Below are 15,038 nucleotides of genomic sequence, written 5' to 3' on the forward strand. Positions count from 1 at the left end.
AACAGAGAGAGAGACACAGAGGGAGACACAGAGGGAGACAGAAAGAGAGACACACAGAGAGAGACACAGAGAGAGACACAGAGAGAGACACAGAGAGTGACAGAAAGAGAGAAACACAGAGAGAGACACAGAGGGAGACACACAGAGAGACACACAGAGAGACACACAGAGAGATACACAGAGAGAGACACAGAGGGAGACACAGAGAGTGACAGAAAGAGAGAAACACAGAGAGAGACACAGAGAGAGACACAGAGGGTGAGTATGTGTGTAAATAGTCCTGCCACTGCTTCCCAGAGCAGATTGTGGACGGCTGCATGAAGTGGGAAGAAAAAACAAAATGGAATGAGGGATTAGCATCTGAAAGAGACAGAGAGCATTTCTAACTTGTCAGGGGAATAACCCACATGCACACAAACGCACACACACCGGGGAATAACGCACACACACCGGGGAATAACGCACACAACCGCACACACAACAGGGAATAATGCACACAACCGCACACACAACGGGGAATAACACACACAACCGCACACACACCTGGGAATAACGCACACAACTGCACACACAACGGGGAATAACGCACACAACCGCACACACAACGGGGAATAACGCACACAACCGCACACACAACGGGGAATAACGCACACAACTGCACACACACCGGGGAATAACGCACACAAACGCAAACACACGCACACACACTGGGGAATAATGCACACAACCGCACACACACCTGGGAATAACGCACACAACCGCACACACACAGGAGAATAACGCACACAACCGCACACACACCGGGGAATACTACTGTGAAAAGCTCCAAAGAGCCTTGACGACTGTATGGGACATGTCAAACTGGAGGGTAGATCAGTAATACCGCTTTGCCACGCCACACACACACACACACACATCATGAGGTCAGTGCATGTGATGTGGTGTTAATAGTGAGTGTGCTTCAGTATTTTCAGTGATATGTTAATTCAGTCTGGTCCGTTATGTCAGCCTGTCTCTGTCCATAGTGTTTGGGACGATTTTGGCTGTTGTAATGATGAGAACAGCAGACTATAGACATTATGTATTTAGATTATATTGATTAACTCACACTGGGGAAACATTCACTTGCAGTTCGTAGCTTGTCAAGGTATTTATTCTGTGTGCATTCTGTATTCAGTACTGTACAGTACTCCAACCCTATAGTGATGTGTTTAAAGTAAAAAGATCAGTACACCAAACCTATCCTGATGTAGATATCAGTATTCCAAAAGTATACCGATGTGTTTAGATATCAGGACTCCAACACTATCCTATAATTCACTGTACAGGACTTATATTTCTTTCTCATGCTCTCTTTCTTACGTTTAAGTGTGCGTGTGTGTGTGTGTGTGTGTTTGTAAGGGTGTAGGTGTGTGTATGTGTGTGTGTTGGCTGAGCATTGCAGAGGACTCCCTGCTGGGAGTTTGGATTCCCTGGAATTCTCTTTTTGCTCTCCCTCCCCTGGTTTCTCTACATCCTCCCTCCCTCCTCCCCCCTCCCTCTCTCCCTCCCTCCCTCCCTCCCTCCTTCTCTGACTGTAAAGGATTTCCTCTTCAAGGAGAGTCTCTTTCTCTTTGAAACGCACTGAGCTCAATCAGACGGCCAGCCTCCTGCCTAACACAACAAGCTACAAATCAGACCACCATGCACTCTGTGGTTTGGTGTGTGTGTGTGTGTGTGTGGGTGTAGGTGTACCTTACAATGCCTTGGTGTTCAGACCCCTGAACAATCCTCTACATTTTTCTGAATTGGAAATGTACAATTGAAATTTCGTTCTGTTTGATATTTGATTTTAAAACACTGACACAAAATGAATTATTGCAAGGTGACATTTGGAAATTATTTGTAAGAAAAACAGAAAAACTGAAATGTGTTGCTTGCATATTGCGTATTTATGTTAATTGCTCCTGATTTTCATTTTCTTGAAATACAAATGAATGCATTATTAGCCCAATAAATACAAATGAATGCATTATTTGCCCAATAATAGGCTGCCTTAATTTAGCACCAAAGTAAGCCTGATTATAAACCTGCTGGTCCATTCATCTCTGTAAGTCACCTTCATTACACCTGTGCGTTTCATGAGTTCTTTAAGAAAGTATTTAGCAAACTTAATAACAGCTTAATCTAAGAGCTGAACAGCACACAATTATCCTACAAATGCAGTGATAAAGTGAAGAGGTAATGGAGCTTTCTGGAGCGGTACAGGAGTGGGTTCTGGAGTGGTGCTGGAGTGGGTTCTGGAGTGGTACTGGAGCGGTACTGGAGTGGGTTCTGGAGCGGTAGTGGAGCAGTGCTGGGGCAGTACTGGAGCGGTAGTGGAGCAGTACTGGAGTGGGTTCTGTAGTGGTACTGGAGCAGTGCTGGGGCTGTACTGGAGCGGTGCTGGAGTGTGTTCTGGAGCGGTACTGGAGCAATGTTGAGCCACAGACTTCTGACCCGCTCAGATATCATTCCACACTCCAGTCAAATCAGGCTTGGTGTGCTCACATACTCTGGTACCAGCATTGCAAATAGTTTTGGAGTGATCTTTGCCCGATCTTCTTGGCAGATTTGCTCCAGGTTATATTTGTAATGTCGATGTCCCATTTTCAAGGCACTGTATGAGTGTTGGTATGTGTGTGTGTTGGTGATGAAGACGCATTCATTACAAAACACAAATGTGTGTGTGTTTGTGTGTTTTGCATTTCAGGTCTTGAGGTGTATTCTCCCCATGTGTTAGTGCTTAGTGTGTGTACGGAGGTGGGCTGCTCTAATAGCTCCCAGGTCACCGTGCTTACCTCCCAGCAACCTCCTGGAGACATGGACCCACCCAACCTCACCATACTGGACTCCCGAACCGTCCACATACAGTAAGCACACACCCACGCCCATCTGCTGTGCAGTACACACATATGCATGCACACAAACGTCCATAAACCGGATCGCACAACCTAAGTTACTGAATAATAGTAAAACAAAACAGCAATAGAAGTTGGATTGCTGTAGGATAAATAATTTATGTTATGAAATGTGTTCTGAGATATCTGAAATCTGATTTGCTCAAATTGGTTTAGAAGCCTTTGACAATTCCCTCTTAACTCCAATGTCAGAAGAATGCTAATCCCTCAATGAATTAGTATGTGACGTCTACGCACCAATACGACAGTTCCTAGCAGCCTGGGCAAATTTAATAAAAAACACAGTTGACTATTTTTCTCATCTCATGTCTGTAACACCAGTCTTCCAATGAGATTCTCTAAAAAAGAAAAGATGTGCACATGCTAACTAGCTACAGGATTTTAGTACTCTCATCCCTCTTATAATAATGTTCCTTTTTCGTCATGACCGGATAGCTAGCTATTAATCTACACAGAACCAAAATATAATATAAATAATGACCACAAACTTCCATTTGGGTTATAGTAAAATCCAAAGACTTGAGTAACATTCCTGCAAGGAAATGACATTGTCCTAGGTGCGGGATTTCTAACTAGCAATATGGTCTATGTATGCAACTTATATAACAGGACAATTTGACGTTTTTTGGGATAGATATATGGGAAGTTTAATGATGATGTACAGTACTGTCTGTAACATAAAGCAGCGCATACCTGCATATCGTATTCGTATCTTTTCTATCTCAGGAAAAATCTCACATTGTAGCATGTTGTAGATGTATTTCAATAAATAGAAAAATAGCTTAAATAAATGCAAACTCTGCTGCTTTGCTGTTTTGGTGGCAACTCTACAGACTGTTAGCCATATAATAGTTGATTAGCAAACACAAGGCATTTTCACTGACAGCCGGCTTGGCAACTGAAACATGAGAAAGAATAAGAGTTTACTGAAGCAGTCTTAAACATGTGTGCCAATTTATTTGAAATGTTTTGGTAAAATAAGTATTCAGACCTTGTTACAAATGATCAGGAGAATAAGGTAGGCTTTTTCTTTGTGGCGTAGTAACATGGCAACAGTCAGTGGAGTCATAGGGGACACTATAATGTTAGACGATAACCACGCTGTCTCAACTATTTTATTTAGCTAAAAACACTAAAGAAATCTTCAGACTGTTTATTGCCAGGGAATCATCGCACACCTCAGGAATGAAGCTACTCGGCCTGTGGCCTCATGTATTTTCACACCGCTGAGGAGTGCAGTTATTCCCTGGCAATGCCCAGTGTGTATTAATGCTTACTTACTGTACCTTAATAAAACGTCATTATTCCTACATTTGTAAATGTCAATAAGCAATCTCTAAATAGTAGATTGTGCATTTTTACACAATGCAAATTGGCTCCAGTGTACAGTGTTTGTGTTTGTTTGTGTGTGTGAGTTTTGTGCGTCTATGTACTGCTTAAAGCAGCGTAATTCAGTCATAAACAACTCCATGTGTCATTGAGTATGACATCTTTAGAAACACTGTGGATATAGGTAGATAGATGGGTTGAGACTGGATGGCATTGACTGTCCTTCAACACTAGACAAAGTAAGAGAAGGAGACAGGGGACGAAGAGGGAAATAAAAGTTAGAGTGAAGAGCTAGAGGAGGGACGAATAAAGAGAGGCTGCGGAAGGGATGACAGGTAATATACAGGTAAGAGAAGAAGGATACTGTGAGAATGGGTGTGTACGCGTGCGTGCGGCAGAGTGTGTGTGTGTATGTGTGTGTGTGTGTGTGGGGGGCAGAGGGTGTGTGTGTGGGGCGGTGGGGTTGGGGTGGGCTGACTGAATGACAAGGCAGACGGTGACCTTCTGCGGTCCTGTTTAGCATGCAGAATATTCTCCTGCTCTTGACCTCTCAAGAACTGTATGTATGGGTCTCTATATCTTAGTGTGTGTATGTCCAATCTGGCCCTCTGTCTCTCAATCTGTGTGAAAGCCATTAGAGCTCCTGACCGCCATCACTTAAGACCCACCACAGGAGGGCACCGTGCCACACACACACACACACACACACTCACAGAGCCGGAGGAGAGGAAGGAGAGGGTGAATGAATAAAGAATAATATAGAAGAGTGTATGCAGACAGTGTTATAGAGGGGGAGTAGGGCCAGTAGGTTAGGTTGAGATGCACTGATCTCTCTCTCAGGGAAATGTCAGCACTTTACTGATGATCACACAGCAGGACAAGGACAACACATAAAGGAGATACAAGTCAAGTACACACACATACACACGCACACATTTTTACCTGGTGGTCCTATCCAGGGTGGCTTAGGTACATTATCGATTGCGTACATTTACTACCTCTTTTTACGCAGGATAGGAATGAGCCAATTGGAAACTGGGGGTGATTAAGTGGCCGTGCTGGTATGAGGGGCCAGATTAGGCATGTAGCCAGGACATGGGGGTTAACACCCCTCCTCTTACTGTAAGTGCCCTGGGACAGTGACCTCATAGAGTCAGGACAACAGTTTAATGTCCCATGCGAGTGAAGACACCCTACATAGGGCAGTGTCCCCTTCATCGCCCTGGGGATGCGCGACTAGAGAGGAAGATAGAACAATACTACATGGAGGAAGAGAGGAAGATGGAACAATACTACATGGAGGAAGAGAGGAAGATGGAACAATACTACACGGAGGAAGAGAGGAAGATGGAACAATACTACATGGAGGAAGAGAGGAAGATGGAACAATACTACACAGAGGAAGAGAGGAAGATGGAACAATACTACACGGAGGAAGAGAGAGAGATTGATTACGGAATGGAGAGATAAAAAAAGAATTGCAGAGAAGAGCATAGAAAAGAAAACGTGCTTTGCTGTAATTTGGCATTACAGATGATATCGCTCTCTCTATCTCTCTCTTCTTAGAGCCTGTTGGCCTGTTGGCTGAGGGGTATTGCCTTGTTAGCAGAATCCTATACAGGCGAGGTGGAGGGATCATATGTGTTCAATACTCTTTTGTTGTGTTGCAATCAGCTGGTGAGAAAGGTTGAGAGGGCTAGCTGCTGGATATGCACAAAACAATATCACACACACATACTATACACATCCCGTTAACAACTCTCCATGCTGTATATGGTAGATGGGAAGTGTACAATCGGACGTTTGCATTAGCTACAGAGTTCAATCATAAATGCACATTTTGAACACAGTGTCTCTAGGAGGATCTGTTCAATGGTAACTGACGCTTTGACCCGCGTAGGGATGGCCAATATTAAGGTGACTTAACCAATTAGACCAAAGATGGTCTGAACTCTGGAGACTGTTTGTTTTTTGAATGTATCGAACCCATGTGTCTAAATCGTTCATCTGTTTAGCGACTACGTTTATATTCCCATTGAAATATGTGTCTTAACGCTGCTTTGTAACTCCTGTTATAGTGTGATGTGTTGCAGCACCAAACTATCTCACCTGAATCAAGCAGTCCAGGGCTTGATAATTAGTTGCCAGGCTGATTCAGGTGTGCCAGGGTGATTCAGGTGTGCCAGGCTGATTCAGGTGTGCCAGGCTGATTCAGGTGTGCCAGGCGTATTCAGGTGTACTAGGCTGATTCAGGTGTGCCAGGCTGATTCAGGTGTGCCAGGCTGATTCAGGTGTGCCAGGCTGATTCAGGTGTGCTAGGCTGATTCAGGTGTGCCAGGCTGATTCAGGTGTGCCAGGCTGATTCAGGTGTGCTAGGCTGGGTTCCCTAGGAGAGGTTTGAGATCCACCGAGCTAGAGAAGGCACCGTCAGCAGGGATTTCCTGGTCTCAACACGTTCTAGCACTCCGTCACCAAGCCACTCTTCCAACCAGGAAGTCTGCTCTCTCACCTGACCACCCCGGTTAGCTTAGCAGGAGCCTGAGTTGTCTATGAGCTGCCAGGAAATCCCTGCTGACCATGCTGGGTGTTTTGCATCGCCTCGGGACTGTCCATCCACTGGAAAGCTAGAGGCACCGTCAAGGGTTAATTACTTTGCTGTAGTCGTTAATTGTACACTGGGTCCAGGTGAATGGCTACTTCGTTTTTTTTAACCCAACCCCTCCAAATTAGAGAGACGCAGGGGGCTACCATGGTAGGCACCCGGGGGGGATGTTAGGGTCAAGGACACAAATAAACAATGTCACCTTGCTAGTATTTGATCCAGCAACCTTTCAATTTCTCTGGTCAGATTCTGCAGATTCTAACTGCCATGCTTGTACTGCAACTTTGGAGGCATCGACACATTTTTGTAGTGACATTTTCAATCAGTAGGGTTTTTCAGTACATTTATCGTGAACCATCCCTTTAAATTTGTTTCATCTTTAATTAGAATTGTGTTTACAGACTCACTAAAACTAATGTAGAGGATGGGTTGAGAATATTAGTCATCCGTGAAAGAAAGTTTATCTAATAAAAGCTTTTGGCTTCTTTACATCACCAACTTTGTTCAAAAAGAAATTCTCCAATATTTTATTTTAGATTAGAAAAGTATGAATAAAAATTCACATGTGGAGAGACTTTATGCAAGAAAGAAAAAAAGAATACAGTATGTAAACCCATGGCGATGTTGAAAGATTAGAGGGCTAATAGGGAGAATTGCACAAGGCCTGGTCTAATGCCTGTACTGATGACATGGCCAAGCATCAACTCAAGTGTTGGACAAGGATCCAAACTGCTTGGTCTCCGCTCCGTGATGAATAAATTAGCCTACATGTCTTTATGTTCCGTGATGAATAAATTAGCCTACATGTCTTTATGTTCCGTGATGAATAAATTAGCCTACATGTCTTATGTTCCGTGATGAATAAATTAGCCTACATGTCTTTATGTTCCGTGATGAATAAATTAGCCTACATGTCTTTATGCTCTCTGATTAATAAATTAGACTACATGTCTTTATGCTCCGTGATTAATAAATTTGCCTACATGTCTTTATGCTCCGTAATTAATTAATTAGCCTACATGTCTTTATGCTCCGTGATGAATGGAATTAGCCTACATGTCTTTATGCTCCGTGATGAATAAATTAGCCTAAATGTCTTTATGCTCCGTGATGAATAAATTAGCCTACATGTCTTTATGCTCCGTGATGAATAAATTAGCCTACATGTCTTTATGTTCCGTGATTAATAAGTTAGCCTACATCTCTTTATGCTCCGTAATTTATTAATTAGCCTACATGTCTTTATGCTCCGTGATGAATAAATTAGCCTAAATGTCTTTATGCTCCGTGATGAATAAATTAGCCTACATGTCTTTATGCTCTGTGATGAATAAATTTGCCTAAATGTCTTTATGCTCCGTGATGAATAAATTAGCCTACATGTCTTTATGCTCCTTTTATTAAATCTGATCCACTGTTGTGATCCTCAGCAGCAACCACACAGCCATGACAGTGTTTTCAGAGGAAACAAATGGAAGCAAATGAATGGAATTAGCCTAAATGGGAAGATGGGAAATGTGTGCTTTACCTACTGAAGTTAATTAATGGTACAGTGGCAGTAGAATCAATGTTAGAACATGGCGTATACGTACACACAGCTCCATTTCTTCGATCTCCACCCAAAATAAATGGCTCTCTGAAGCACCTGTTGTACTTCAGTGTGAAGTCAGGATATGCATCTAGATTTAAGTACATGAAATGTAAATTAGTTTTCAAATAAACCGGTTAGGAATTGGCTTCAAAGCTTTTTTCATTTTAAAATCCTTTTACATTAAATTCATGATATGCTTTGTGCCTTTCTGAAATATGTTGGAGAACTACAACCACAAAACATTGCTGCGAGGTGCCTCCATTGCTCTGTCAACCCTTACAATATTAGACTATTAGAAATCCATTAAATGTTAGAGAAAGACCCTACTGAACGATTATGAACATGAAACATCATATTTGTTTTCAAAAACATTAATTAAAAAAAGCATTATGGCCTGGAGCCCACTGTAAAAATGTGCCATTTTGCAATTACTTACAAAGAAATGTTGTGGCAACAAATTAAAAATGATATTATTAATACTTAGTACATTGTCTTAATTTTTTTGGAAAATGAATTAGTTATTAAAAATTACTGAATTAAGTCCAGGACTCATTAGTTAATTTCAGGATCTATTTCTGTTGGTGTTAAACAGCAATTCATTTAGCATTAGCAGGTATTGTTGAGCAGTCTTCTATCATCATTTAGTAAGCGTATCAGAACTGCCAGCATCACACACATACGGCATTTGAGCGCGTGATGTTAAGCAACTTCCTGAATTGGATTTACTGTGTATGGAAATGCTTTGCTGGAATGAAATGATCAAATTATTTAAACACCTTGCATTTTAAGAATCATTTAAACAACTATCATACTGCCTGGAAATACATGGGTAAAATGCCCTGACCTGCTTATATAAATATAAATATATATAAAGACCATAATATATTTAATATAATATAATAAAATGAGTAAATTATATATTTTAATAACATACTGAAATGTCATGTGAAATGGCACAACCCCTGTTGTTTTTACACACTTGGGACTTTTCTTCTTTATTTTTGAAAGAAATAACTAAAACAGATTTTTTTATATGAATTGAAAAAGTCATTGTTTAAAAACTCCCCTCTGCACCCACTGTGATTGGATGAATCACTGCTACTACTGATGCAATATAAATCAGCTGAGTCATGTGATAGATCAGTTAGTCAGACTAATTGCACAGTAACACACTCGCCAGTCAAACCGACCAATGGATGCATTCATCATTTCTCAAAATGGCCCCCACGTATTTGTGCGACTTGGGGGTGTTGTCTGTGGTGGTGGGCGGTTGGGTCTCTCCTGAGATCAGGAACGATTCCAAATAGTGGTGCTAAGGGGCACGGCCTCTTGGGTCTAAGTGAATGGCCTTGAATGGGTGTTTAGGTCAATAGCAGCAGGTCAGGAGCACATAAATGCCTGTAATGTTTCGTAAATGGATGATTGCTATTACAATTGACATTGACTGGTAAATGGCTAAAACTTGTCAATAAAGATATTGTATCCAACGTGTGTTTGCTTTGTTGTCTGTGTCATGAGGGGGAGATTTCACTTTGGGTTTCTGTGGTCAGTAAGAATAGAGCACCACGAACCTAGTCTCTCTCTGCTCCCTCTCCTCCCTGCCTCTGCTCTCTAGGTCCTCCCTCTCTCCCCCCGCTCTCTCCTCTGTCCTCCCCACTGTGTCCTCTGTCTGGCTCTCTCTCTACTCTGTCTTCTCTCTCCTTTCTCTCTTCTGTCTCCTCTCTTTCCACTCTCATCTTCATCTCTGTCTTCTCTCTGTCGTCTGTCTCTCCCAGACCCCCAGATAGCACTGTCTTCTGTTGTATATTTAGTCCACAGAAAGTCAGTGTGTGTCTCTGTTTTGTCTCTGTCTGTCTTTTTGTGTGTCTGTGTCTGTGTGTGTGCTCCTCTCACAGCCAGATGAGCACTGTTTGAAGAGCCAGGGGTTCTCTTTGACACACCCCAGTCTATATGAGGTCTGGGGTTCATACATGGGACTGTTGTTCCCGTGAGCTGTGGCGGGCCTGTGTGAAAGTTCTTCCATGCTAAATGTGTCGACGCCCCCCAGGTGGTCTCGCCCCCGTCAGGTGAACGGTGTGTTGCAGTACTACTGTTTGTACCTGTCATTGGAGGGGGCGGAGCCAGAGTGTGTGTATAACACCTCAGAGCTGTTTGAAGACCACACCGTCCGTAACCTGACGCCAGGCACCACCTACGGCTTCATGGTCGCTGTGAGTACACGCGCATACACACGCAAACACACACACACACACATGTCATAAAGAGACCTTCATAGTGTATTCTCGTTTCATGTAAAATGCGTAATGGCTATATTGTCGTTTCATGTCAAATGTATCAAACACGCCTTGTGTGAAGGCGTGTACGATAGGGGGCTGTTCTGCCAGCGTTTATATTGAGGCCCACACAGAGGAGGGTACCCCAGAAGACGTCCCTGCCCCCTGCGTCACCGCTCTCTCACCCCACGCCCTCAACATCACCTGGACACCCCCAGACACCCCCAATGGTAAGGAGGTGGAGATGGATGGTGAATTAGGGAAAGGTTGATCATTTGTACACGGATATGTTTACCTGTGGCTGTATGGTGTTATATTTTAGTAAATATACTAGACATGTATGCTATAATGCATGTAGATATACTATACTAGAGCTGCTTTAATATGCGTAAATATTACTTTATAGTGATGGGGCTGGGAGAGGTCATGTGATGCGCTGCACCTCTGAAGTCTTTGGTCAAGTGAAGGATCATAGGGGAGGGAGAGGTTTACAAGGGATATGGTGTACACACTCATTCAAACACACAAAGACACACACACACCCAGACACACACAGGCACACACACACACACACTTGGTATTTGCACAGACACACTACTCAAGCTGGAAGAAATGTCCACACACTGACAGTGACATTTTGACAGTTGCAAAGTAGGAAATTGAGTATGTTCAGAATATTCCACTCATCTCATAGACACTTTTAGTTTAAGTGATTGCAGAAGTGTGAGTGGGAGGAGACGGTGTATATCTGTGTATCTGTGTTTCAGGAGTGTGTGTCTGTGCGAATGTGTGTTCGTGTGTGTGTTAGGGGAGTAGGTGTCCATTTGAGAAAAAGATGGAGGGAGAGATAGAGGAGAGAAAGAGAGAGGGAGAGAGCAAGAGAGAGAGAGAGAGAGAGCGCGAGCGTTGGTAAGTACCAGCAGCTGCTTCTTTAAGTGGATGGCAAGTGCTCTCTTTTGACTGAAGCTGTGAACTGCAGGCTGGGAACACATAGGAAATAGCTGCCCACTTCACTCACTGGAATATACACTAAAATGGGCACGCACATTATTCTGTCTTCAAGTTCACCAATGTTTGATTGGATGTATTCTATTTTGAAAGTAGCATGTTAAAACATAGTACCACTACGACAACATATGGTTTGACCAGAACAACCCATGTTTAGTGTTTATAACAAAGAGGACATCACATATGAACTGGCTCTGAATTATATATGACAAAGCTGGGTCTGTCGCAGCACAGGTCTGGGGATACTCAAAGACAGCATCACCAGGTCAGGATTTATTTGCAAAAGTAGAATGCTCATTTACTGTGTGCAGTAACATTACTGTCTGCTTTTCTCTCATAGAAAATTCACAGAAAATAACAATAATCTTTAATTTTTATTAAATGTGATTGCATTTTGTTTCCATATTTTTTTATTGCTAACATGTCTTTTTTTGCATTTGTCTGCCAAACAAGGATATAAATGCAAATGTTTCATTAATAATAGTAATTTAAAGACTAAGAATTGGAACTGCTGAAAACGTCACCCTTGACAGACATTTGAAAAAGCACTGAATGCCTAGTTTCATGTTCACTGGATGTGTATGCAAATTTTTTACATTCACTTCTGCTCCGTTTCATGAAGGTGCCAATACTTGTTGAGTTGACTGTACTGTGTGTGTGTGTGTGATGTGTAACATGTGTGTTTGTATAATATGTGGTTTATATACGGTGAGCGTATATATGTGTCTTGCGCTCCATAAACCTGCGCCGCCTATTAGATGTGATAAATAACAGCATCGCTAATCTGACAGTCATTTAATATTTAAAAAACCTTCATCACAATTACCCGATTATCCCACACTTAAAAGGCCTTCTTAAAGGCTTTCATTCTTATTAAAGGATGCACCGTATTATTCCATTTGGCTGGCTGTTAGTAATATAGAGTCAATATGGCGTCTCTTGCCGTTTGCCTGGTTCCTCACCACTAAAAGTCTGGAGGAGTTTTTCCCAATTTTCCTGGGGATTTGGATAAACCCACTGTGGATTAACGTGTGGGAAACACAGAGACATCAGGAGAATAAGCCTGTTATGTATTAGGCTTCATATCAACCTGGGCTTATTACAACACTCCCAGCCATGGAACACTGGCGTTCTCTGCTGAACGGCACCCTACGTAGTGCTCTGGGGCCCATATGACCCTTATCAAAAGTAGGGCCCTAAACAGGGAATAGGGCGCCGATTTAGGGTGTGTTCCGGCTGACTGCTGGACGTATTAAGTGTGGAGATGTGTCACTGTCTGCTTTGCGTCTTCACTTCTATACATAGACAGTAGTGCGTTTCTGTGGGCGGATGCAGAATTAAAACAGAATAGGGTTTCACCACCAGCATGATCTTTTGATCCCGGTATGCATTTTGATGGAGGAAGGAGAGAATTCCACCCCATGCTGTTTCCTTATGGGACTCGAATAATCTTAGGATCATGTCTTGTGATTTCATTTACTGATAGGGTGTGTGTGTGTGTGTCTGTCTGTGTGTGTGTGTGTGTGTGTGTGTGCGTGTATGTTTGCATGTGTACACGTTCTCCTGGTCTCTAGGGGTGATTAGCAGCTACGGTGTCTGGATGAATGGTGTTCTGGTCCAGAACTCCAGTTCCATGTGGTACTGGGTGGACCACCTGTCTGCGTGGAGCCTGCACAGCTTCAGAATACAGGCCTGCACCGCACAGGGCTGTGCCCTAGGACCACTGGTGAGGACCACACACACACGCGGTCAGACGTGCACAGTCACACACTCTAACACACTCTCACACGCGCGGCGCCTTTAGTCGCATTGGGCACATTTACATTATCATGCTGGCGTATGTGTGTGTGTGTGTGTGTGTTTTTTTTCTTCTGTGTATGCGACCATGTTTGCCTCTGTGTGTGTCTGTGTGTGTATGCGTGTGTGCATGTGTGTGAGTGTGAGTGTGTGTGTGTGTGTGTCAGCTGGCAGGCGTCATAAAGGTGATCGATTCCGGGGCTCAATAAATGGCCGTCTGGTGACGATGACATTTGCTAGAAATGCCACTCAGGGAGGGCCTGGGGTGGGAGGGGCTCAGCTCCAATATGGCCAAACACACCTCATCGGATATACACATCTGCCAATGCGGCGCTGGGCGGGCCAGGGAGGAGGACAGAATAAGAGACAGGAGAGGAGAGAGAAAGAGACAGGAAGAGAGGGGAAAGAGACGGGGGAGGAGAGGGGAAAGAGACGGGGGAGGAGAGGGGAAAGAGACAGGGGGGAGGGAAAAGAGACAGGGGGGAGAGGGGAAAGAGACTGGGGGGGAGAGGGGAAATAGACGGGGGGGGAGAGGGGAAAGAGACAGGGGAGGAGAAGGGAAAGAGACGGGGGGAGGAGAAGGGAAAGGCAGAGGGGGGAGAAGGGAAAGAGACAGGGGAGGAGAGTCAGCGAGGGTTTGATTCCCTCAACTTCTATGACCAGTAGTCTGTGTGTGTGTGTGTGTGTGTGTGTGTGTGCAGGTGGAGACACGGACGTTGGAGATGGCCCCGATAGGGCCTCTGGTGTTGCAGGCTGAGACAGAAGGACCTCGCTCTCTGAGGGCCAAGTGGAGTCAACCAGCCAAACCCAATGGAAACATCAGCTACACACTGCTGTTCTCCCACACAGGTAAAACACACACTGCTGTTCTCCCACACAGGTAAAACACACACTACTGTTCTCCCACACAGGTAAAACACACACTACTGTTCTCCCACACAGGTAAAACAAACGCTGCTGTTCTCCCACACAGGTAAAACACACACAGCTGTTCTCACACACAGGGAAAACACACACTATTGCACACAACATAAACTTACAATGCATACTCTTATTAAAGTATGTGTACTCTTAGTACTACAGGCCAGAATCATATGGAAGTCTGAACCTGACATGTAAACATCAGTTGGTGTGAAATTAAGACCCAACAGCCTCCCTCTGACACTAGAGATGGGTAGATTCAGCAGAGTTCCTTTGTATGAGGCACTGCCAGAGCCCTACAAAAGGACCTCCAGTGGGCTACTGGTGTGCGTGTTTCTGACCAAACTATCAGAAACAGACTCCATGAGGGTGGCATGAGGGCCCAACGTCTTCTAGTGGGACCTGTGCTCACTGCCCAGCATCGTGCAGCTCGATTGGCATTTGCCAGAGAACACCAGATTTGCCAGGTCTGCCATTAGCGCTCTGTTCTCTTCACGGATGAGAGCAGGATCACACTGAGCACATGTGACAAACCTAAAAGAGTCTGGTGACGCCGTGTTGAACTTATGCTGCCTGCA

General features: G+C 43.8%; 1 protein-coding gene across 1 annotated transcript in view; it reads left to right on the forward strand.

Moving 5' to 3' along the window:
• Window positions 1–15,038, forward strand: part of ush2a (Usher syndrome 2A (autosomal recessive, mild)) — a 216,814-nt gene that overhangs the window by 101,245 nt on the left and 100,531 nt on the right. Inside the window, 5 exon segments of the mRNA XM_034297424.1 lie at window positions 2,732–2,891; window positions 10,509–10,671; window positions 10,817–10,964; window positions 13,317–13,468; window positions 14,241–14,388. Coding sequence (XP_034153315.1) covers window positions 2,732–2,891; window positions 10,509–10,671; window positions 10,817–10,964; window positions 13,317–13,468; window positions 14,241–14,388 — 771 coding nt within the window.

Source organism: Esox lucius, chromosome 15, assembly GCF_011004845.1.
Source record: "Esox lucius isolate fEsoLuc1 chromosome 15, fEsoLuc1.pri, whole genome shotgun sequence".
Taxonomy (NCBI): Eukaryota; Metazoa; Chordata; class Actinopteri; order Esociformes; family Esocidae; genus Esox; species Esox lucius.